A 26,910-nucleotide genomic window follows, 5' to 3' on the forward strand; every position below is an offset into this window, starting at 1 on the left:
CAGTAGCTGTAGACAGAGATTACATTACCCACTTGTGTGAGTGTGTCAGAGCGAGTGAGACAGGAGTGTGTGGAGGTCACTGTTGTTATATCCTCTCTGGTGTTTTACTTTGATTGACAGCTCTTCAGATAGTAATCCCTCCCTCTTGACTTTCTGCTATGAGCCGAGACACACACACACATCCTCTTGACTTTCTGCTATGAGCCGAGACACACACACACACACCTTCTTGACTTTCTGCAGAGTGCTGCAGCTCCTTCTCTCCCAGGTGAAGTGTGTGTGACCTTTAAATCCTGACCCTATGAGTTTCAGCACTATATCAGACTGTTACTCTCATTCCTCTATCTGATTCACTAAACTTAAGAACTAGGCTCCCTCTGACTGGACTGTGTCAATGTCCATATATCTCTGTATGAATGTCTGGTTACCTTTAAAGCGGAGGCCTGAAGCTGAGGCCTGAGATGGCAGTGCCTAAAGAACTGAGATATAATGCTGTGGTAAAATGGGTTTTGTACATATACTGCTAAGTATACTAAGTATGACTACTATGCATTTTTGAAACCTCCTGCTTTGGGCTGGATGTGTCAATGTGTAGTTCATACATGCCAAATGTATGAGCAGAATTACTGTTTTACCTCAATTAGCCATAATTAGCCATAAAATCCAAAGGGACCGTTTTTGTGCCATTTTCCCTAAATTTCCCTCCAATTGGGCCAGCCCTCTAGCAATTTGACTTCTAGCCGTTTGAGTGGCAGCTAGCAAGATGCACACACATCAGAACGAGAGAGAGATCAATGACGTGGTGCACATATCTGCACATATGTGACGTAGTATTCCATTTTCTGGGACCACTTTTGGCTCATGAGCGCTGCTTTCAGAACTACTGGCTAAAAAGTATACCAAAGTACTGGACAATCTCTTTAGTGATGTTTCCATTTTGAAATATGCCATTTTTTCATCTGAATACGTCAAAAATATGGGTAACACTGTATCTACAGGGGGACTCAAAATGTTGTGTTACCTATACAGTGATGGAAAAAAGTATTTGATCCCCTGCTGATTTTGTATGTTTGCCCACTGGCAAAGAAATGATCAGTCTATAATTTTAATGGTAGGTTTATTTGAACAGTGAGAGACAGAATAACAACAACAAAAATCCAGAAAAATGCATGTCAAAAATGTTATAAATTGATTTGCATTTTAATGAGGGAAATAAGTATTTGACCCCTCTGCAAAACATGACTTAGTACTTGGTGGCAAAACCCTTGTTGGCAATCACAGAGGTCAGACGTTTCTTGTAGTTGGCCACCAGGTTTGCACACATCTCAGGAGGGATTTTGTCCCACTCCTCTTTCCAGATCTTCTCCAAGTCATTAAGGTATCGAGGCTGACGTTTGGCAACTCGAACCTTCAGCTCCCTCCATAGATTTTCTATGCGATTAAGGTCTGGAGACTGGCTAGGCACTCCAGGACCTTAATGTGCTTCTTCTTGAGCCACTCCTTTGTTGCCTTGGCTGTGTTTTGGGTCATTGTCATGTTGGAATACCCATCACAACCCATTTTCAATGCCCTGGCTGAGGGAAGGAGGTTCTCACCCAAGATTTGACGGTACATGGCCCCGTCCATCGTCCCTTTGATGCGGGGAAGTTGTCCTGCCCCCTTAGCAGAAAAACACCCCCAAAGCATAATGTTTCCTCCTCCATGTTTGATGGTGGGGATGGTATTCTTGGGGTCATAGGCAGCATTCCTCCTCCTCCAAACATGGCGAGTTGAGTTGATACCAATGAGCTCCATTTTGGTCTCATCTGACCACAACACTTTCACCCAGTTGTCCTCTGAATCATTCAGATGTTCATTGGCAAACGTCAGACGGGCATGTACAGTATATGTGCTTTCTTGAGCAGGGGGACCTTGCAGGCGTTGCAGGATTTCAGTCCTTCACGGCGTAGTGTGTTACCAATTGTTTTCTTGGTGACTATGGTCCCAGCTGCCTTGAGATCATTGACCAGATCCTCCCGTGTAGTTCTGGGCTGATTCCTCCCTGTTCTCATGATCATTGCAACTCCACGAGGTGAGATCTTGCATGGAGCCCCAGGCCGAGGGAGATTGACAGTTATTTTGTGTTTCATCCATTTGCGAATAATCCCACCAACTGTTGTCACCTTCTCACCAATCTGCTTGGCGATGGTCTTGTAGCCCATTCCAGCCTTCTGTAGGTCTACAATCTTGTCCCTGACATCATTGGAGAGCTCTTTGGTCTTGGCCATGGTGGAGAGTTTGGAATCTGATTGGTTGATTGCTTCTGTGGACAGGTGTCTTTTATACAGGTAACAAACTGAGATTAGGAACACTCCATTTAAGAGTGTGCTCCTAATCTCAGCTCGTTACCTGTATAAAAGACACCTTGGAGCCAGAAATCTTTATGATTGAGAGGGGGTCAAAAACGTATTTCCCTCATTAAAATGCAAATCAATTTATAACATTTTTGAAATGTGTTTTTCTGGATGTATTTGTTGTTATTCTGTCTCTCACTGTTCAAATAAACCTCCATTAAAATGATAGACTGATCATTTCTTTGTCAGTGGGCAAACGTACAAAATCAGCAGGGGATCAAATACTTTTTCCCTCACTGTATAGGTAAAATATACATTTTTTACATGTTATCTTTGTCTCTTCTAGACTCTGGCCACATTTGCTGAGAATTTCCAGATGGAACACCAGTGGAAGGATGAGTATGCGGTAAAACTCTGATTCTAATTATAACCAACATTGCATTTACATTATATACTGTAGCTGTAAGTCACCCCTCCCATCCCCAATGTGTAGTAAGAATGTGGTTGATGTGTGTCAGCTGTTTAGTACTTGAACACTCACTACTCATTGGCTGAGAGACTGCAACCTCAGATGACCGTACTGTAGATGGTGTTCTCTCACTGCTCTCTTTATGGGCTAGAGAGGAGGGAAGATATGGCTTCAACAAACACACTAGTGTTTCCCCTAGGATTTTGTTTCAGCGGTGGTGGCAAGGGTAGCGTGGTTAGCTAAATCAATATAGGGTAAACACTGCACACACAGACACACACACACACACACACACACACACATACAAAGACAGACACACAGACACACACACATACAAAGACAGACACACAGACACACACACATACAAAGACAGACACACAGACACACACACATACAAAGACAGACACACAGACACACACACATACAAAGACAGACACACACACACACACACACATACAAAGACAGACACACAAACACACACACATACAAAGACAGACACACAGACACACACACATACAAAGACAGACACACAGACACACACACATACAAAGACAGACACACAGACACAGACACATACAAAGACAGACACACAAACACACACACATACAAAGACAGACACACAGACACACACACATACAAAGACAGACACACAGACACACACACATACAAAGACAGACACACACACATACAAAGACAGACACACAGACACAGACACATACAAAGACAGACACACAAACACACACACATACAAAGACAGACACACAGACACAGACACATACAAAGACAGACACACAGACACACACATATACAAAGACAGACACACAGACACACACATATACAAAGACAGACACACACACACATACAAAGACAGACACACACACACACACATACAAAGACAAACACACAGACACACACACATACAAAGACACACACACACACTCACTCACACACACACACTGGCATGCTTGAGTTGGCGGCCATGCATCCTGTATAATAGAACAAGACCAATATGGTTTATTGTTGTTGTTATAAAATGAGCTGTTATCATTCATTCCATATTATAGGCCATTAAATGTCCACAGATGGCCTCTACCTAATGAGTACCTATCTCTCTCTCTCTCTCTCTCTCTCTCTCTCTCTTTCTCTCTCTCTGTCTCTCTCTCTCTCTCTCTCTCTCGCTGTCCAACAAACACACTTGCACACGTACAGTATGTACACACACATGCATACACACACATACAGTACACACACACACACACACACACACACACACACACACACACACACACACACACAAATGCTCACTAAGATATTTGTATTATTTGTTTCAGGATGGTGACATTGTTTACTACAATGCAAAGGACAATGTGAGTATTTTTCTTCCTTCTCGAACAAACACATGATTCTCACACAGAGCTGCATCTATAATCAACCCACAATCTCACTCCGATACAGACTGGTGGTTTAGTCTAGGACAGCTCCCCCTTCTCTTTCTCTTTCTCTCTCTTTCTCATTCTCTTTCTCACTCTCCTTCTTTTCCCTTCCCCGTTAACCCTCTTTGCTCTCCTTCTTTTCCCAACCTCCTCAATCCATTTCTATCTTCATCCCTCACACCTCCCTCCCTGTCTTCATATCCCCCTTCTCTTCCTTTCTCTCAGGTGAAGAGGTCCCTGGTGTGCTTCTACTAATTGACAGTTGAGATGTATGAGCTGCTACTGTTGCTTTATTATGAGACGCTTCCTATTCCCCTTCCCCCATTCTCTCTCTCTGTTCGCTCTCTCTCTCTCTGTTCACTCTCTCTCTCTTCACTCTCTTTCTCTTCACTCTCTCTCTTTGTTCGCTCTCTCTCTCTGTTCGCTCTCTCTCTGTTCACTCTCTCTCTCTCTGTTCGCTCTCTCTCTGTTCGCTCTCTCTCTCTGTTCGTTCTCTCTCTCTCTCTGTTCGCTCTCTCTGTTCGCTCTCTCTCTCTGTTCGCTCTCTCTCTCTCTCTGTTCTCTCTCTTTGTTCGCTCTCTCTCTCTGTTCGCTCTCTCTCTGTTCACTCTCTCTCTCTCTCTGTTCGCTCTCTCTTTGTTCTCTCTCTCTCTGTTCGCTCTCTCTCTGTTCACTCTCTCTCTCTCTGTTCGCTCTCTCTCTGTTCGCTCTCTCTCTCTTCGCTCTCTCTCTCTCTCTCTCTCTCTCTCTCTCTCTCTCTCTCATTCTCTCATTCTCTCTCTCACTCACTCTCTCTTTGCTCTCTTTGCTCTCTCTCTCTCTCTCTCTCTCTCATTCTCTCTCTGCTCTCTCACTCACTCTCTCTTTGCTCTCTCTCTCTGTTCTCTCTCTCTTCACTCTCTTTCTCTTCACTCTCTCTCTCTCTTCGCTCTATCTCTCCTCTCTTTCGCTTCGCTCTCTCTCTCTCTCTGCTCTCTCTCACTCACTCTCTCTTCGCTCTCTGTCTCTACACTCTCTCTTCTCTCTCTCTTCACTCTCTCTCTCTTCACTCTCTTTCTCTTCACTCTCTCTCTCTTCACTCTATCTCTCCTCTCTTTCTCTTCGCTCTCTCTCTCTCTCATTCTCTCTCTGCTCTCTCTCACTCACTCTCTCTTCGCTCTCTCTCTCTACACTCTCTCTTCACTCTCTCTTCGCTCTCTGTCTCTTCACTCTCTCTTCGCTCTCTGTCTCTACACTCTCTCTTCTCTCTCTCTTCACTCTCTCTCTCTCTTCACTCTCTTTCTCTTCACTCTCTCTCTCTTCGCTCTATCTCTCCTCTCTTTCTCTTCGCTCTCTCTCTCTCTCATTCTCTCTCTGCTCTCTCTCACTCACTCTCTCTTCGCTCTCTCTCTCTACACTCTCTCTTCACTCTCTCTTCGCTCTCTTTCTCTTCGCTCTCTCTCTCTCTTTGCTCTCCCTCTCTCTCTATCTCCCCTCTCTTTCTCTTCTCTCTCTCTATTCACTCTCTCTCTCTCTCTGTTCGCTCTCTCTCTCTCTGCTCTCTCTCTTGCTCTCTCTCTCTTCGCTCGCTCCCTCTTCGATAGTCTCTCACCCTCTCTTGTTCTCCCTCGTCTCTCTGTCCCTCTCCCTCTCCCATTGATGTGAATTGGTAAACACACTATTGGAAATATCCATCAAGCTTTGTCTTCTCTCCTTTAATCGTAGGCTGTATGTGGAATAAATGTGTCATGTTAATCCACAGAGGTTGTTACAGGCAGTTTCAGCCTTGAAGCTGAGGCCGGTTTAACCCAGCTTCCTCCACACCATTCCTTCCTCTGAACCAGTGAGGTATAGAACCACTAGACAGGTGTCTAATGATGGACAGCTGTTCAGCACAGTAGCCTGATAGAAATGGACATGTACATCTACTCCATTAGGCTCCCTGTTACATCCAGATCCAGACAGTCTAACAGTGGACATAGGTGTTACTCTGTTCTAAATCCCTGTCTGACACTGTCTGACCCGCTCCCTTTCTCCTCTCCTCTAGTTGGAGGTGAATGAGACAGAGGGTCGGAAGAACCGGATCAGGCCAGCCTTTAAGGAAGATATGTTGTTTAAACGCCTCACCTCTCACAACCACACTGCTGTACACATCCCTACTGACATCTACGATGGCTGTGAGTGCACATACACGTACACACACACATTGTAACCATGGATACGACACATACAAATCCCTAGAGAAATGGTACCTTTAATAACAGCAGAACGACACATACGAATCCCTAGAGAAATGGCACCTTTAATAACAGCAGAACGACACATACAAATCCCTAGAGAAATGGCACCTTTAATAACAGCAGAACGACACATACAAATCCCTAGAGAAATGGCACCTTTAATAACAGCAGAACGACACATACAAATCCCTAGAGAAATGGCACCTTTAATAACAGCAGAACGACACATACAAATCCCTAGAGAAATGGCACCTTTAATAACAGCAGAACGACACATACAAATCCCTAGAGAAATGGCACCTTTAATAACAGCAGAACGACACATACAAATCCCTAGAGAAATGGCACCTTTAATAACAGCAGAACGACACATACAAATCCCTAGAGAAATGGCACCTTTAATAACAGCAGAACGACATACAACATACGAATCCCTAGAGAAATGGCACCTTTAATAACAGCAGAACGACACATACAAATCCCTAGAGAAATGGCACCTTTAATAACAGCAGAACGACACATACAAATCCCTAGAGAAATGGCACCTTTAATAACAGCAGAACGACACATACGAATCCCTAGAGAAATGGTACCTTTAATAACAGCAGAACGACACATACGAATCCCTAGAGAAATTGCACCTTTAATAACAGCAGAGCAGCATTATTATGTTTGTTCTTTATGTGTCTTTTGTCCAAAGCAACTTACAGTCATGGGTGCATACATGTTTACATATGGGTGGTCCCTGGAACTTAACCCACATCATGGCGATGCAAGCACAATGCTCTACCAACTGAGCCATACAGGACCATGGGTCTTTGGAAAGTGTTCTATTGATCAACTTTATTGTTCAGACACAATATTCTCCCTATGGAGACAACATCCACACATGACATCATGTCTTCTCCATGTTGTCTGCAGTCAGCCATAATATTTAAGAGACTTATGTATACTCTATACGGGTTAGGATACAGTATGTGGTACAGTTAGTTTGCTATTTGGTTGGTGTGATAGAGTACCACAGTATGAGTCATAATACCCATAAAACCTAGCAGTCAAACTAGAAAATGGTTACAATCATTTTTTCACCATTCATTTTTCCCATAGGGGATTTTAGAAACGCTTAAAATAAGGGCTGTGTTTTGTGTCGGCTTACCCTGGTGTGATGTTTTGATAACAGTGTAAATCTCTCTAGAACAAGGTGACTTTTTCCCTGTGTGACCGCTAGGTTTTATGGGTATTATGATACCTCCACTGTGTGGCTCTTTTAGGTTGGTTGGTAGAGTTGTATTTTTACTGGTATTTACCTGCTGTCTAGAAGCTCTTCTGATATTAGCTCCCACTGATATGTCTAATATTGAGGGGTGCTGCTGCTGCTTTCTGTGTGTGTTCATATGTGTGTGATTAGACTTGCATGCATGTACGTGCGCTGGGTCATTAGCGTGTAGTGTGTTGCATCAGCCCTCACACTAAGAGCAGTAGGATGGAGTCACTCCTTCAGCATGCCCCTCAGCCTGCTGGGATAGCGTCTGGAACCAAGGTTACCCACTACTGACCTCACAGAGAGGGAGAGGGTGCATGTGGGAAATTAGGTGTCCATGTGAGCTAGGGTGCTAGCATGTGTGTGTATCTTGTCCTTTTCCAGACTCTTTGCTGGCTAGGGTCAGGGATGGTTCCCATGGTTACTCCCGCTCTCTTTGGGGAAGGCTTGTGATTGATGATGGTGGACCAAACTGATGGTGGACCGTAATGAGTACAGTATCTGTCAGTGTACTTCTGGATAATAGTATGGGTTTGGGTCTCACCTGGAGCGGGAGAAGCAGGGAAAGAGAAGAGAGAGAGAGCTTTGTTTAATGTCCCTGCAATATGATTGGTTGTTTAGTAGGTACACATAGCCGACCTGACCAATATTTCTATTAAAAATCCCCATAGAAATCAGAAAACCCAATAATCCATGCGTTCTGGGAATGCTATAAAGTCCAAAAGTTATGGGCGGAGTTAGAATGTTGGCTGTCAGAAGTATTACAATGTAAATTGTCGCGGTTTTCTTCTATCTCCTCTGACGAAGAGGTGTAGCAAGGATCGGACCAAAATGCAGCGTGGTAATTTTCACACATGTTTAATAACGAATAAACACAAACAATACAAAAACGTGAAAACCTAAACAGCCTATCTGGTGCAAACACACAGAGACAGGAACAATCACCCACGAAACACTCAAAGAATATGGCTGCCTGGTTCCCAATCAGAGACAACGATAAACACCTGCCTCTGATTGAGAACCACTCCAGACAGCCATAGACTATACTAGATAACCCCACTAAACCACAATCCCAATACCTACAAAAACCCCAAGACAAAACACACCACATAATAAACCCATGTCACACCCTGGCCTGACCAAAATAATAAAGAAAACACAAAATACTTAGACCAGGGCGTGACATAAATGTACTTTTCATCTGCCTGTCTGCATTTTTCACGACATGCTATATGATGGTGCAGTAATATACCCGATGGGTTGGGATCCACTTTTCTCATCAATCATCGTATACTTAAACTGTATTATTTAATTAATAAAAAACTGGAAAGGTCAAATGCTTTATTATCTAAGTGTTGGAAGTGCATGAGCAATGGAGAGAAACAAAATGGTGTGTGGATGTTGTTTCCCATGTCGTTGATGTTTGTTTGCATCTGTATGCTGTCGTTTACATGTGAATGTTTCCTACAACAAAAACATTGGAAAACCCAAGGTGTTCTCTTCTGTATAGTATTGTTCTGCTGAGAGAGAGAGAGAGAGAGAGAGAGAGAGAGAGAGAGAGAGAGAGAGAGAGAGAGAGAGAGAGAGAGAGAGAGAAAGTGAGAGAACCAGAGAGCAGATGCATACGTGAGAGAGATTCCAACTGTTCAATTTGACCCAGAGTCCATGTGGCTCCAGGAATAGGCCAGGGCTGGCCTCGCTCTGGGGGGAAAATTGGATTTTCCAGTCAAGAGGGAGCAGCAGGTTTAGGAAATCAGCCTTCCTGGTGGAAGCGATGGATGAACGTGTGTGCGTGTGTATTCATTGTCCCTGATGAGAGACATAGAAACAGAATGTTGGGAATATTAGAACAGACATGACTAACAGAGCTGGAAAACCACACCCCATCTTCCTCACAAATGAGAGAGAGAGAGGGAGAGAGGGAAGGAGGGAGAGAGGGAAGGAGGGAGATAGCGCATATAAGCATCTATGAATACACTAATGGGCAGGAGCCATAATCAGAGCTCCCATTGCTGCCTTAGAAAATGTTAAACAAGAAATCTAATACAGAAACATCTTGAGGCTCAGCCTCTTGATCATATCTTGTCACCAATAACACTGTACACCCTAAACATCTTGAGGCTCAGCCTCTTGATCATATCTTGCACCAATAACACTGTACACCCTAAACATCTTGAGGCTCAGCCTCTTGATCATATCTTGTCACCAATAACACTGTACACCCTAAACATCTTGAGGCTCAGCCTCTTGATCATATCTTGCACCAATAACACTGTACACCCTAAACATCTTGAGGCTCAGCCTCTTGATCATATCTTGTCACCAATAACACTGTACACCCTAAACATCTTGAGGCTCAGCCTCTTGATCATATCTTGTCACCAATAACACTGTACACCTAAACATCTTGAGGCTCAGCCTCTTGATCATATCTTGTCACCAATAACACTGTACACCCTAAACATCTTGAGGCTCAGCCTCTTGATCATATCTTGTCACCAATAACACTGTACACCCTAAACATCTTGAGGCTCAGCCTCTTGATCATATCTTGTCACCAATAACACTGTACACCCTAAACATCTTGAGGCTCAGCCTCTTGATCATATCTTGTCACCAATAACACTGTACACCCTAAACATCTTGAGGCTCAGCCTCTTGATCATATCTTGTCACCAATAACACTGTACACCCTAAACATCTTGAGGCTCAGCCTCTTGATCATATCTTGTCACCAATAACACTGTACACCCTAAACATCTTGAGGCTCAGCCTCTTGATCATATCTTGTCACCAATAACACTGTACACCCTAAACATCTTGAGGCTCAGCCTCTTGATCATATCTTGCACCAATAACACTGTACACCCTAAACATCTTGAGGCTCAGCCTCTTGATCATATCTTGTCACCAATAACACTGTACACCCTAAACATCTTGAGGCTCAGCCTCTTGATCATATCTTGTCACCAATAACACTGTACACCCTAAACATCTTGAGGCTCAGCCTCTTGATCATATCTTGCACCAATAACACTGTACACCCTAAACATCTTGAGGCTCAGCCTCTTGATCATATCTTGCACCAATAACAATGTACACCCTAAACATCTTGAGGCTCAGCCTCTTGATCATATCTTGTCACCAATAACACTGTACACCCTAAACATCTTGAGGCTCAGCCTCTTGATCATATCTTGTCACCAATAACACTGTACACCCTAAACATCTTGAGGCTCAGCCTCTTGATCATATCTTGTCACCAATAACACTGTACACCCTAAACATCTTGAGGCTCAGCCTCTTGATCATATCTTGTCACCAATAACACTGTACACCCTAAACATCTTGAGGCTCAGCCTCTTGATCATATCTTGTCACCAATAACACTGTACACCCTAAACATCTTGAGGCTCAGCCTCTTGATCATATCTTGTCACCAATAACACTGTACACCCTAAACATCTTGAGGCTCAGCCTCTTGATCATATCTTGCACCAATAACACTGTACACACAGAAACATGCTCCACAATTGCAGTATTTTCTTTCCCAATATGCTGCAGAACTGAACATTTGACATGTTGTAATACTTGATATGAGCTTGTTATACTTGATATTGGCTTTGTTAGGCATGCACTAACCAATGGAATAATCTGAGGTGTGGCTGAACTATGAACTTAAAGAGCCAAAGACTATGGTTGTATATCACACAGAGGGAGACAGCCACTGTAGCCACGTTCATTCAGATCACATCCCCACAATGCAAGATAGGAATGTAATGTTTTTATAATGATGCCCCTACACACACACACACACACACACACACACACACACACACACACACACACACACACAGCTCTAGCTTTATTATCTTTCTCCCTCTAGAGGTAGCTGTATATACTTTACACACAGATACGACATATCACACCCAATACATGATACATATCTATCACACTTACTCACACACCCAATACATGATACATATCTATTACACACAACTAATACAGGATACATATTTTTCACACTCACCCAATACATGATCTAGATATATCTATCAATACATGATCTAGATCTATCTATTTATCTATCTATCACACTCACACACTCACACAGATGTGCACACACTCAACGAGAGAATGTGAGAGGGTGGGGAGGAGAGAGAGGGAGTGAAATGGAGAGATGGATGGAGGTGGTGTGTGTGTGTGTGTGTGTGTGTGTGTGTGTGTGTGTGTGTGTGTGTGTGTGTGTGTGTGTGTGTGTGTGTGTGTGTGTGTGTGTGTGTGTGTGTGTGTGTGTGTGTGTGGTCCATCCATCATAGTGAGTGTGATGTGACAGCGGTCTGGTCTCTCAGCTGTCTGTGTCTGTGTCATTACATTCATAATGCCTGTTCCCTCCCACAACATAGAGCATCCATCACACACACACACACACACACACACCTGAAAAGACACATCCATCACTCTTCTCCACAGACACACACACCTGTGTCAGTCCACCTACCTCTCATATCCTCCTCAGTTTGAATCAGAACCTCAAACTGTGTTACACACACACAAGAGAGAGAGAAGGCTATCCATCAAACAGGTGATAAGTGGATCCTCGGGCTACAGGAGAGCGAGGAAGGACAGAGAGAAGGAGGGTGAGAGAGATTAAGAGAAAGAAGGGATGTAATTGGGGTGAAGTTTAGAAACCAGTTGCCTAGAATGTGAATGACTATTAGGGATGGGCTTTTGACATTTTTTCAACTGTTTCGAGTACTCTTATTATAATTTTGTGAGTACTCGAGTACTCAAATTAAATGAAAATTACTTTTTACAACACAAGTCCCGCACTGGAAAAAAAGATGTGCATTTACCTATATGCTAACAGCACGCAGCAATGCCTAATTTATCATAACCATTACAGATAACACGTTAGAATTTCTAAATGCCCCATATACAGTTGAAGTTGGAAGTTTACATACACTTAAGTTAGTGAAACTTTAAAACTCGTTTTTCAACCACTACACTAATTTCTTGTTAACAAACTATAGTTTTAGCAAATCGGGTTAGGACATCTACTTTGTGCATGACACAAGTAATTATTTTTTTAAATGCTAGATTAACTTCAAGCTAAACATTCGATTAGGAAATGTAGCTGGCTACATTCTTTCTATTATAAAGATTATAAATTTGATGGCCATGCATCGTTTTAACCAAAAAATACCTTGCTTTTTCATTGTAAGCCCATTTACTTGTGTGGCTGCCAGCCAAATAGAGTAGCACTTCTGTTGTCATCTGATGAAAATTAAGCTTTTTCTGAAGAATGTGTTGCACTGATGTATTTTCTGTAAAGGAACATGACAGTTGAATGCCCTTGATCACTCTATTGAAGCAAACAGATACACTGAACTTCTAATCAAAATGCAGGTGAAATGGTTTAAAACAGATTTTTGATGTTCTGCGATTTGAAAATACGGTAGATTTCGGTACTCTAAAGGTGTCAGCATGCTTCAGTTTGGCTGGACTCGGACTCGAACTCGGCTAGCTGAACTGAACGAGTAGACGCATACTCCCTTAAAGTACCGTCACTTGAAAAATTTGGAAAAAACGGCAATAGTACTGTTTGTCCATTTTGAGATGCTGTAGCCGGTGTACACTTCCTCAAAATAGTCATAATTAATCCCTCACCGAAGTCCAAAACAAACAAAAACGTCCCTGTAATATATACACAAACTCGAAACAGCTTGATATCCGTGCCTAGCGCTTTGTTGCCACGGAGTATTTAAAAAAAATATTGATCTCTGGTTAAAGATGGATTTTTGACATTAATTAGAGTACTCAAGTACTCGATTACTCATGCACTTCCCTAATAATTATAATTATAATGACATAGTGACTGATATGTTGTTCTCTGGTTTCGCCTCTTCCCTGGTGGTGTTTGGATATCTTCTCATTTTGCTTTATTTATACACACACACACACAGTCTTGTATAAATAACCTTGTGGGGACACACAATTCAGTCCCATTCAAAATCCTATTTTATATAACCCTAACCTAACCCTAAGTCTAACCTTAACCCTAACCCCCTAGAAACAGCATTTGACCTTGTATAGACCAAGTATTGTTAAACACGTCCACGCTGGCCTTCCTTTGTGTCTCCTGGGATAAAGTGAAGAATGGTTGAATTAGTTAGTCAGGTCTAAATGCTAGCCCTTGGACACGGTCAGTTATTGCTTTGGGGGGGGTGTATTTGCCCTGTCTCCAGTGGGAGAGAGATGGAAGAGGGATGGGGAGTGGGCATGTGTCTGCATGTTAATGAATCTCCTGTCTGAGGAAACAGTCTGCAGCTTTATCTCTCTGTAGAGGCATTGTCATCTGGAACTGTTTTGTCAAGACATGTTTTTGCGTTAGCCAACTCCTATGTTCGTTCGTTGTAATGCCAATGACATGTCTGGCATGACAAGGAGTTGGCATTAAATTTGTGTGAAAGAAAGATGGATGGAGAAGAGAGAGATGTGTGCCTGTGTGTGTGACTAATCCTTGTGTAAGAAAGAGTGTGTACATTTTGGTGTATCTGTGAATCGTTGACACACTTCAGTGCTCTGCACATAAAAGACACACACCCCTCCTGTTTTCAGATCTTTCATCTCTCCTCTTGAATGTGCTTTGTTAAATATGACAGCCCAGACTAGGTTCAACTGTGTTATGCCACCTCTGTTCTCTTTGCCCTCCCACCCCTACGGGAGGGCAGCTCCCACTCAGCCCAGTCCAAGCTCTTCTCTGTCCTCACACCCAATGGTGGAACCAGCTTCCCCCTGAAGCTAGGACAGCAGAGTCCCTGCCCATCTACCAAAAACATCTGAAACCCGAGTGTCTTAAATAATCCCACATCACCCCCCCCTCACACCACTTCCTCTTCCTTTTTCCCCCCTTACTAACTCTGACTTTGCTGATAGCTACTTTATTGAGGGAAATGTACATACTATGACTGTGATATGTGGTTTTCCCAGCTAGCTATCTTCAGATGAATGTACTTACTATGACTGTGATATGTGGTTTTCCCAGCTAGCTATCTTCAGATGAATGTTATTACTATGACTGTGATATGTGGTTTTCCCAGCTAGCTATCTTCAGATGAATGTTATTACTATGACTGTGATATGTGGTTTTCCCAGCTAGCTATCTTCAGATGAATGTTATTACTATGACTGTGATATGTGGTTTTCCCAGCTAGCTATCTTCAGATGAATGTACTTACTGGAAGTCACTCTGGATAAGACTAAAACATGTCATGTTTCTACATTACACTTTTCACATTATTGTTAGTGGCATTGTGAATAGTAGTCTTAATCCAACATCAACCTGTTTTGTGTGTGTGTGTGTGTGTGTGTGTGTGTGTGTGTGTGTGTGTGTGTGTGTGTGTGTGTGTGTGTGTGTGTGTAGCCACCATCGTGCTGAACGAGTTGAACTGGACAGAGGCACTGGAGGGTGTGTTTAAGAAGAACAGAGAGGATGACCCTACTCTGCTCTGGCAGGTGTTTGGTAGTGCTACTGGACTGGCCCGATACTACCCAGGTAACATACACACATACACACACACACACATACATACACATTGAGGCTATAATATCATTGTTACAAGTATCAAGTTACTGTTAACCTTTATTTAACTAGGCAAGTCAGTTAAGAACATATTCTTATTTACAATGATGGCCTACCCGGGAACAGTGAGTTAACTGCCTTGTTTAGGGGCAAAACAACATATTTTTTACCTCGTCAGCTCGGGGATTGGATCCAACCCAACACTCTAACCACTAGGCTACTGTGCCTCCCCCCTCCCTCATGCACCAACAAGCAACAAAATGAACAGATACTGTTTCTTGCCACTGTATATGCATGTGTACAAACACCTGCACTGCATCAGCCTCAGGCAAACTGACATTAGCTGTAACACCATTGCCCATCAGTGTCATTCAAACGTACTTTTTGTAATGTTTTAATTGTTTTACTAAGATCGTCATTCTATCCCCCGCCCAACAACTCCACTCCCACTTGTCTCCAGTTCCACATCCCAACCCTCAGCTTCCATCAACCCATCCCATCTATCTCTGCTGGCCACCCTCTTCAGATTTCTACTCACCATATATCTTTCAGTTATGCTGTGATGTTTAACATACAATATCAATCTATCTAATTGAATAGAACCGATAGATTGCGAGTTGAAGATAAGTACTTTTACTAAGAGTATTAGTATATCTCTCCAGATCTCCCAACAGTACTATTTCTAGGGTCAATTGTAGATCAATGTTATGTATTTTCAGCCATTCCTGAACCTGAGACCAGAAACAGGCGACCTGAGGGCAAAACCAAAATAATGGTATTTTGATTCTGTGTCCTCACAACAAAATCTGCAGAGCCTCGATGATTGTATGCCCCAAATATTCAACATTTTGTTGGTGGCAAGAATTCTATATAATAAATTTAGCTGAAAAGCACAATGTCTTGAATCTTGCGTCGTTTTTTAATCAACTCACGCACCCTATACCAAATCAAATCAAATTGTATTTGTTACATACACATGGTTAGCCATGTGTACCATGTACCATGGAATTGGTACATCAAACATCTCTTCCCAACTATTTTGCAATCTGTATGGCAGAGTTGTCAACATCCTGGTCCTCAAATGAAACTGGTATACTTTCCTATTTATGCTATTTTTATTCCTCCGCCAGTTTTGATTCTTTATATTGGGCAGACAGACCAGTTCCCTACAGTACCTCCTCCCGCTGCCACCTGCCTCCTCCATTTTTTAGGTGTCGCTATAATCAATTGCTTATAATCTTGGATTGAGCAGACCTTCCCGTACAATTCTGATAACTCCATGAAAGACACAACTACCATTCTAATTTACAATATAATTTAAAAACAAAATACCCTTTTCAAACATCTTTCCCATAAATACGGGTATTTTATTAACCAACATATTTGACTTCAGCCATAATATTGGTTGTAATATTTGTTCTATCTTTTCAGGGGGGTGAAATTGAAATTGTAGCCAGCTCTGCAATACTTGTTTAATTAATCATTCATGTTCAATTAATCAAAAATGAGACAATGACAATCTGCACAAAGGCAAAAAGGCAATTTTTAAACAGAGGATGAGTTTTTCTTAGTAATCTACTTGAGAATCATTTAGGGTTCAAGTAAAACTTTTCAATAAGTGAAGCTTTTATAGAGTGTTTTAGTGCTTTTATATTTGATCATCTCAACTCACCCAATTCATATTCATTAAATAGATAGGCGTGTGCGCGCGCGCGCAGAGACAGGTGTGCTGGAGTCAGAGTAGATCCCCACCAGCTGCAACCTGTTCCATAATAAAGACCTCTACTAATACTCAGCCCTGCCACTTTCACGCTGCCAGATCGTAATCTCTGCTCATTCTGCCTGCTCTGACTCTGGTCCCTGTCTCCAGTCCCACATCTCATCATCCTGCTACTTTGTCCTGGATTCCTCACTCTACTAATCCCTTGGATTCCCCTCTCAACCCCTCTTGCTCCAGCCTCAGCCTCACCTGGTTTCCAGCCATCCACCCATGCTTCCCCTGACCTGCACTCCATCTCTCCCCTGTGTTTCAATAAATACTTGGTTACTTCATCCCAGTCTCCTCGTCTGAGTCTGCTCTTGGGTTCCCCTGTTCCACTGCGCGTAACAAATCCTTGGATTTCTAATCCTTTAATGTTGTTATTTGATCTGATTTTAATAGCTAGCATTTCGATGGCCAAAACAAATAGATATGGTGACAGCGGGCACCCTTGTTTAACTCCCCTTGACAATTCGAAACTCTCTGAGAAATAGCCGTGATTTACTATTATACACCTGGGGTTGCGATACATTACTTTTACTCATTTTACAAGAGAATGACCAAAATTGAAAAAATCCAGTCTTACTTTATCAAAGGCCTTTTCAAAATCTGCTATAAATACCAGGCTTGGCTTCTTAGATGTTTTATGATGTTTGGCCATGTAAAAAAAAACTGTCTGATCAGGATGAACAATACCTGGTAAATCCTTTTAATTTACCAGGTGCCATGCATTTCGCTAGTATTTTTGCATCACAACATTCAAGTGTAAGAGGCCTCCAGTTTTTAAGATAGATATTATTGTCATCTTGTTTTAATAATAGTGAAGTCAGACCTTTCCGCTTAGTACCTGACAAACTACCATTTCTATAGGAGTAGTTAAAACAAGCTAACAATGGAGCTTTTGAGTATATCAAAAAAGGATTGATATACCTCTACCGGTATGCCATCAAGCCCTGCGGTTTTTCCAGACTGAAAGGATTTAAGGATCCGCCCCTTTTTTCAAATTATGTCTAAAATGACATACCCAAATCTAACTGCCTGTAGCTCAGGCACTGAAGCAAGGATATGCATATTCTTGGTACCATTTGAAAGGAAACACTTTGAAGTTTGTAGGAGAATATAAGACATTAGATCTGGTAAAATATAATACAAAGAAATAAACGTTAGTTAAAAAAAAAACGTTTTTGGTACAATCACATTTGAAATGCAAGAGAAAGGCCATAGTGTATAATTCCAGCCCAAGTGCAATATATATTTTGGCAGTATGTGTGCAAAGTTTAAGACTGATCCAGTGAACCATTGCATTTCTGTTCAACATTTTGTATGAAGACTGACCAATTTGTTTATTAATACATTTTCATGTTCAAAACGGTGCACTCTCCTCAAACAATAGCATGGTTTTCTTTCACTGTAATAGCTACTGTAAATTGGACAGTGCAGTTAGAGTAACAAGATTTTAAGCTTTCTGACAATATCAGATATGTCTATGTCCTGGGAAATGTTCTTGTTACTTACAACCTCATGATAATCGCATTAGCCTAAGCTAGCGTCAACATCCCGCAGGGGACCCACCGATCCTGAAGAAGTTTTAATAGCCTCAAAAAGTGATTCCTCTATAATTTGGCCTTCACACTGATCTTTCTGTACATTTGTTAATTTTCAATTTTTTTATTATTTGGAAAGAATTCCTTACAGTAATTGTCATTCAGTGGGTGAGGATGAGACGAAAAAGAGAACATCTGTCACGCTGGTATAAAGGATTTTGGAGACAGGCGCAGGAATACACAATAGGGATTTTTAATACACCCAAACAAAAGAGTGAGGGTAAACGTTGTTGAACGACATGGGACGATACCCGTAATACACAATATATATTTATTTATTTTTTACCTTTATTTTCTAGGCAAGTCAGTTAAGAACAAATTCTTATTTTCAATGACAGCCAAGGAACAGTGGGTTAACTGCCTGTTCAGTGGCAGAACGACAGATTTGTACCTTGTCAGCTCGGGGATTTGAACTTGCAACCTTTCGGTTACAGTCCAACGCTCTAACCACTAGGCTACCCTGCATAACAGCTGCACCAGCGCATAGGTACTCACACCATTAACGGACGTGGGAACAATAACCGACAAAGACAGAGGGAACAGAGGGCACATATATAACATACTAATCAGGGGAAATGGGGAACTGTGGGGAGGGGGGGGTGGGGGTATTGTAGGGCTGGTGGCCTGGTGATTGGGAGCTTGGGCTGGTGGCTGATGTATCGCTGGTTTGGGACCCCGTTTTTGACCTTGTTGGAGATCTGTCGACGTGCCCTTGAGCAGAGCGTTGACCCTGGTTGCTTCTGTGTGTCGCTCTGGATGGGAGTCTGTTAGATAACTAATGTGATGTAGTTGTTGAGCGGCTTCACTGCAAGTATATTGTATGTTTTAAATATTCAATGAAAATGACTGTATCCTAGTTTCTAGTAGTTTGTTTATACTGTAAACAAAAGTCACAATTCTTCCATGGTTTCTATATTTAATATACTTAAAGCATTAACCTAGATAGGAGCTAGACCATATGCATTCAAAAGGAAGTCTGTGATAGTGGTTGTTTCTGAACTCTACTTCATACTGTAGCAGGTGGGTGTATCATATAGACGTGATGAAACAACCTTTCTTAGACTTAATTGAAGAGTCACATTGTCACAAATGAATGTATTTCATACTATTGTAATTTACTCCTATCAAAAGTAAAACATACTTTAATGTTTGGATGGTAAACTGAAGATGTGTATAATATTCAGCAACTATTTGTTCCATGGTTTCAGTGTTAAATAGGGTATTTAAGGGTATATCAGTTTGGATAGTAAACTGTGTATTGTAGGTATTCTAACCCAGTTTCACAGTACAGTATTGTTGTTAACCCAGACTCTGTGTCCTCTCCAGCCTCTCCATGGATGGATGCTCGGAAGACCCCCAGTAAGATCGACCTGTACGACGTACGCAGGAGACCCTGGTGAGGAACCTCTTTTCTCTCTCTCTCACACGCATTCATGCACACCAGAAACCAGATTCTCTATGCACAATACATGTGTATAAGAGTTCATAACCATTGTATGCACTGTGTTTATAACCTATGTGTGTACTGTGAGTATGTTTATAACCTCTGTGTGTATGTGCTGTGTGAAGGTACATTCAGGGAGCTGCCTCACCCAAGGACATGCTGATCCTAGTGGACGCGTGAGTCACAACACACACTTCACTATTACACTACCTCACAGTAACTATCTAAACATAGTACAGTATACCAGAGTACTGTACCTCCCTGTTGTCTGGCTGACCGTAAGTCTTATTCTGTGGTTTGAATGTAACTGTCCATGTCTCAACAGGAGTGGCAGTGTGTCTGGTCTGACTCTGAAGCTGATCAGGACCTCTGTCGGTGAGATGCTGGAGACTCTGTCTGATGATGACTATGTCAACGTGGTCTATGTAAGTATATATACATTCATTCAATCATAGAGAGAGAGAGAGAGAGAGAGAGAGAGAGAGAGATGGGGTTGATTGAGAAGTAATGAAATATAGATTTCTCCATTGTCTCTCTTTAAAACAGGCCAGTAATGAAATGCCCTCTGCTCAATTTGGGGAGTGGGATCACAACTACCCAGTGCTCCCAGGACCACTCAGTACACCAGCCCAAGAGTGCTACTCAGAGAACCATGTGAAATACTTATCCATCACTCTCTTTCCTCTCTCTCTTCATCTCTCAAAGATGAACTTCGATTACAATCAACTAGAACCAACTAGGGAACAATAGAATCCTGGTTGAACCCAATGGTTGACAACAACACCAATACGCTACTGCACCATGTCTACAGTAAGGCATTCTACAGTTGTGTTTACATACACACTGAGAAAGAAACCAGTTGCGGTCTCCAACACTGTGGTGATGTATGGCTGGAGTATTGTTGATTTGGATCCCCATGAGCTTTTCAGAAGCATCGGCTATTCTTCCTGGGGTCCACAAAAAACACACAACATGACAAAGCACTGATAGACAAGAACAGTCACACTCATTTGTTATACTAAGATTTACAAACAAAACAACAACAAAAAGAATGTGTGTGTTACAGTGTGTCTGTGTGGGTCCCCTCACAGTCCTGCCGTTCAATGATATGTTTTCATTATCTGTTATTGGATTACCTTAAACCAACTGGTCAGATGGTGTCCTCCTAGTACCACATCATGAGCGCGTGCTCACACACACACACACACACACACACACACACACACACACACACACACACACACACACACCACCATCCTCCTGTCCTGTGGGTATTATAACCTGACACTAATTCATTCATCTCTAATATTACCAATGTATCCTTGTTCATTAACAGCAGCCTAGGGACTAAACTGACATTTGGACACACACACATCCCTAACGTTATTGGGTTGTCAGACTAATACAGATATCTTTGTCTTAGTGTGTGTGTTCAGCTCTTTTCTCTTGCGAGTTCAGTGTTGTTAGCTAGCCAGTTGCAGCTAGGTAGTCCTGTGGCCTAAGTGAACATGGAGGCTGTACTGGGATTAGGGACTAGAGATTAGCTCTCTGCTCAGTGTAATCTGTAATCCAACCCCAACCCACCTCTCTCTCTCACACACACAGTCTCTATGGTCTCTTCATCTGGGTTCCCATCTATCATCATTCTCCTGATCTACACACACACACACACACTCTCTCTCTCTCTCTCTCTCACTGGGACTCAGCTAATAAGATCACAAGGGGAACAAGGGAATTACATTAAAAAAATATAAACTCAACATGTAAAGTGTTGGTCCCATGTTTCATGAGCTGAAATAAAAGATCCCAGAAATGTTCCATATGCTCAAAAAGCTTATTTCTCTCAAATGTTGTGCAAAAATGTATTATATCCCTGTTAGTGAGCATTTCTCCTTTGCCAAGATAATCCATCCACCTGACACGTGTGGCATATCAAGAAGCTGATTAAACAGCATGATCATTACACAGGTGCACCTTGTGCTAGGGACATTAAAAGGCCACAAATGTGCAGTTTTGTCACACAACACAATGCCACAGATGTCTCAAGTTTTGAAGGATGTGAAATTGGTATGCTGAATGCAGGGATGTCCAGCAGAGCTGTTGCCAGAGGATTGAATATTCACTTCTCTACCATAAGCCGCCTCCAATGTAATTTTAGAGAATTTGGCAGGTCGTCCAACCGGCCTCACAACCGCAGACCACGTGTACCCATGCCAGCCCAGGACCTCCACATCCGGCTTCTTCACCTGCGAGATCGTCAAAGACTAGCCACCCAGACAGCTGATGAAACTATGGGTTTGCACAACCAAAGAATTTCTGCACAAACTGTCAGAAACCATCTAAGGGAAGCTCATCTCCATGCTTGTCGTGCTCACCAGAGTTTTGACCTGACTGCAGTTCGGCTTCATCACCGACTTTATTGGGCAAATGCTCACCTTCGATGACCACTGGCACGCTGGAGAAGTGTGCTCTTCACGTACAAATCCCCGTTTCAACTGTACCAGACAAATGTCAGACAGCGTGTATGGCTTCATGTGGGCGAGCGGTTTGCTGATGTCAACGTTGTGCACAGAGTGGCAGTGGTGTTATGGTATGGGTAGGCATAAGCTACGGGCAACGAACACAATTGCATTTTAACGATGGCAATTTGAATGCACGTCACCTCATGTTTCAGCATGATAATGAACGGCCCATGTTTCAAGATACTGACTGGTTTTCTGACCAACACCCATACTTTTTTTTAAGTATCTGTGACCAACAGATGCATATCTGTATTCCCAGTCATGTGAAATCTAAGGGTCTAATGAAGTCATTTAAATTGACTGATTTCCTTATATGAACTTATATAAAAATATTGTTTCATGTTGTGTTTATATTTTTGGTCTGTGGAAATATAGGAAATGGGGTGGAGATGTGGGGGGAGAGTCTGGTTGAGAGAATGCCAAGAGTGTGCAGAGCTGTCAAGGCAAATGGTGGCTACTTTGAAGAATCTCAAATATAAAATATATTTTGTTAGATTTGTTTAACACTTTTTTGGTTACTACATGATTCCATATGTGTTATTTCATAGTTTTGATGTCTACACTATTATTATACAATGTAGAAAATAGTAAAAATAAAGAAAAACCATTAAATGAGTAGGTGTCCAAACCTTTGACTGGTACTGTATATGTATGTTTTTGTCATTTAGCAGACGCTCTCTTGGAGTGCCAGATGGGTGTGTTTGCACTTTTGGGACTATTCCATTGGTTCCATTCTGCCACGCAAGCTCAATTGAGCGCCACTAAAGTCTCGGATGTACTACCCATGGAAATTTTCACATTTACATGAATACTCATTATGCCCACTAAATTGTCTCATGCACTGGATAAGGCTATGAAGTATCTCCTAGCATAAATTAATTAGACAAATACTTTCTCTTTTACACACCTCCTCTCTCTCATCCTCTCCCTTCCTCCTCTCTACCTCTTACTTCCTCTTTCTCTTCCTCCCACCCTTCTTCTCACCCTCCTCCTCTCCTTTTAATAGATTAGGTGATTAAAGAGCACATTGTAGTGTGTGTGTGTGTGTGTGTGTGTGTGTCCATGCTGTCTCCTAAGCTCAGTCTGCATGTCAGGCAAGCGAAGCCTTGAAATTGCCTTCCAGTCTAAGTGGTGTCTCTGTCACTCAGTTAGAAACATCAAAGTTGTCACACGAATGCAGATACATGCGCACAAACACACACGCACGCACACACACACACACACGCACACACACACACACACACGCACACACACACACACACACACACACACACATGCATGCACATACCCAGTCAGATTCTGCTAGTCTCCATGGGTGCATGTATCTGCTGTCCCCATTTGCTGATTAACAGGCACATTGATTGGTTCAGATCGATGGGTTGCAGCATTGTTGAGAAAGACAATACAGCCAACAGTTGTACCATGGCTATTCTCTCTGCATTGTATTATTACTGGGATCAAAACAGTGATAGTGTGTGTCAGTAAGTATGTCTTATATCTGTAGCCTCCCCCATTCTAACAGGTACAATACCTCTACTCAGGTCTCAGAGCACTCAATCTGGAGCATCTGTTGATTTGGCTGCCAAGGTGTGCGTGTGCGTGTGCGTGTGTGTGTGTGTTATTTCCACTCTAATGAGAGTGTGCTAGTAGAGGGAGTCTTGTTTCCATGGTACCAGATCATGAAGTTGAGAGGATGCAGAGTAATTCGCAACACTTGATGAATGTGTCTGTTTACCACTGCATGATAGTAGTCATGGCCAGGTGTGTGTGTGTGTGTACGTGTGTGTGTGTGTGTGTGCGTGTGTGTGTACGTGTGTGTGTGTGCACGCGTGCGTAAATGTCTAACCTCTATCTGTCTCCCTCTACCAGTTCAACACCAGGGTGAATAACACGGCGTGCTTTGACCACCTGGTCCAGGCCAACGTGAGGAATAAGAAGATCCTGAAGGATGCGGTTCAGAACATCTCTGCTAAAGGCATCACCAACTACACCAAGGGATTTGAGTTTGCCTTCGAACAGCTCTATGCAGTAAGAGCCCCTCTGTTTAGACGTATAACACAGTTGTTACATTTAGGTATAATGACAACCCTCCAGCAGATGTACATTGAAGTTTCAGGAACATACTTCATGTAAAATGTACAAAGTGTCACCTGTGAGCTCTGTTCTTTCTCTTATGATAGATTATGATGAGACACTGCCCTCTGCTGGTTATAGCGGGTATGTCTCTACTTTCTAGCCCAGTGACCAACAAGCTCCTGGGTGTGTAGGATTTTACTCCAGTCTTTTACTACCCTGATTTTAGTCATCAGCTACTCAGCAGTACCTTCCTAAGCACAATCAGGTGTGTTAGGATTGGCAACCCATATTCTCTATATGGCGTGGTTTCTCTGTGCAGACCAACATCACTAGAGCCAACTGTAACAAGATCATCATGCTGTTCACCGATGGAGGAGAGGAGAGAGCGTCTGCCATACTGCAGAAATACAACGCTGACAAGAAGGTACAGTTTCAACACACACTACAATGTATCGTCCACCTAGTCGGCGACCGATAGTAGTAAATATGGAAAGCAGGTCTGAATGATGAAGGGAAACAGAGTGATGGCTTGTTTGGATGTTGAGGAAGTACTCTGTGTGCTGATCCTATGGTTTATACAGGTGGAGGCCAGATAATCACTACACTAACCCACACACTCACTCACTGACACACACACACACGCACGCACACAGATCAGTCTCAGTTACTGTCAGTCATCCTCTCTAGCAGATATGAAGTGTGTGATGATATCTCTGCCAAAGCTGCTCTTTCTGCTCAGCACATGAAAGGAGACTGTGAGGGTGGGAGGTAGAGAGAACATGGTAACACCATCCTCAGCCCTTCACATACCAATCCCTGTGTACACTGTAACAGTAGTCCTTCCCACTAGTTAGAGTTGATATTCTATGGCCCATAATAAACTCTCAGGCACAGTACCTAAATATAGTTTTTAACTTCTATCACACACCCTTACAGTTCAACGTGGATGTGTCTTTAACAGATACACACGGCTCTGTGTTCTAGGTGCGTATCTTCACCTTCTCAGTGGGTCAACACAACTATGATAAAGGTCCAGTCCAGTGGATGGCCTGTGCTAATAAAGGTAGGATACCATGTTGTTGTTGTTTGTTTGTGCTAAACATTAAGCACTGGTAGTACTGTGTATCATTTGAGTTTCCACGTTGGGTCTGCTTATGTAGATAGCTAATGTCCTGATCTTAGTCCTTTGTCTATTTCTCCAGGATACTTCTATGAGATTCCCTCTATTGGAGCCATACGCATCAACACTCAGGTGATAATAAGCATTCTTCATGAACTTGTGTTTGTGTGTGTGTTTCATTTATTCCGATGTGTATGTGGTTGACTTTGTCTTAAACGTGTGTGTTTGGCGGCAGGTAGCATAGGAGTTAAGAGTGTTGGGCCAGTAACCCAAAGCTGACTAGGTGAAAAATCTGTCGATGTGCCCTTGAGCAAGGCATTTATCCCTATTTGCTCCTGTAAGTCACTCTGGATAAGAGCGTGTGCTAAATGACTAAAGTGTATTCAAAAGAGTGTATTTGTGTGTTGTAGGAGTACCTGGATGTCCTGGGCAGACCCATGGTTCTAGCTGACCAGCTGGCCAAGCAGGTCCAGTGGACTAATGTCTACCTTGACGCTCTGGTATCACATCACTTCTATCCCACAATGCACCTCACCAAAATCTTTCTGAAACCCAATAACGATGACTTACATTTAGCTTTCTTTGTCTGTGTGTGTTAGGAGCTAGGTCTGGTCATCACAGGAACCCTACCTGTCTTCAACAAGACCAAGTATAAAGATGAATCGGGCTTAGAGGTAAACCGCACACGCAAGCAGGCACACACACACCAATTCTTTCTTAAAATAATCCCATCCCAGCATTAGACACCAATAGCCTCTAAGTCAACATGACTCTTACTATTCAATTTTAAATGAAAATGTTGAACTCCCTGGATCTTTCCCTCTCAGATTCAGAACCAGTTGATCCTAGGGGTGATGGGGATTGATGTGTCGTTAGATGACATCAAGAAGCTCACACCACGCTACACTGTGAGTGACACACACACTAACACACCAGAACACTCCTTATTCTCCTCGTTCCGTCTCAATGTTAAGGCCTTTTCTCACCAAATGTTGATATTTTTGTCCAAATTCCCAAAAAAATACAGATTCGGTTTTAGACACACTAAAACCATTCACAACAAGTCTGATGCGCTTTTCCCTCCA

General features: G+C 42.4%; 1 protein-coding gene across 5 annotated transcripts in view; it reads left to right on the forward strand.

The window, feature by feature from the left end:
* Window positions 1–26,910, forward strand: part of LOC112219241 (voltage-dependent calcium channel subunit alpha-2/delta-1-like) — a 117,687-nt gene that overhangs the window by 54,189 nt on the left and 36,588 nt on the right. For all 5 annotated transcript variants that reach the window (XR_006079365.1, XM_042301570.1, XM_042301571.1 and 2 more), the window contains exons 4-17: window positions 2,680–2,739; window positions 4,134–4,169; window positions 6,262–6,391; window positions 15,142–15,273; window positions 19,990–20,059; window positions 20,233–20,283; window positions 20,433–20,532; window positions 24,499–24,657; window positions 25,025–25,129; window positions 25,690–25,768; window positions 25,908–25,957; window positions 26,236–26,325; window positions 26,425–26,499; window positions 26,653–26,733. Coding sequence is in view for 4 of the 5 variants with exons in the window: in XM_042301570.1 (XP_042157504.1) it covers window positions 2,680–2,739; window positions 4,134–4,169; window positions 6,262–6,391; window positions 15,142–15,273; window positions 19,990–20,059; window positions 20,233–20,283; window positions 20,433–20,532; window positions 24,499–24,657; window positions 25,025–25,129; window positions 25,690–25,768; window positions 25,908–25,957; window positions 26,236–26,325; window positions 26,425–26,499; window positions 26,653–26,733 (1,218 nt within the window). In the remaining variant the exon portion in view is untranslated. The remainder of the gene's footprint in view (window positions 1–2,679; window positions 2,740–4,133; window positions 4,170–6,261; window positions 6,392–15,141; window positions 15,274–19,989; window positions 20,060–20,232; window positions 20,284–20,432; window positions 20,533–24,498; window positions 24,658–25,024; window positions 25,130–25,689; window positions 25,769–25,907; window positions 25,958–26,235; window positions 26,326–26,424; window positions 26,500–26,652; window positions 26,734–26,910) is intronic.

The sequence above is a fragment of the Oncorhynchus tshawytscha genome, linkage group LG19, assembly GCF_018296145.1.
Source record: "Oncorhynchus tshawytscha isolate Ot180627B linkage group LG19, Otsh_v2.0, whole genome shotgun sequence".
NCBI classification, from domain to species: domain Eukaryota; kingdom Metazoa; phylum Chordata; class Actinopteri; order Salmoniformes; family Salmonidae; genus Oncorhynchus; species Oncorhynchus tshawytscha.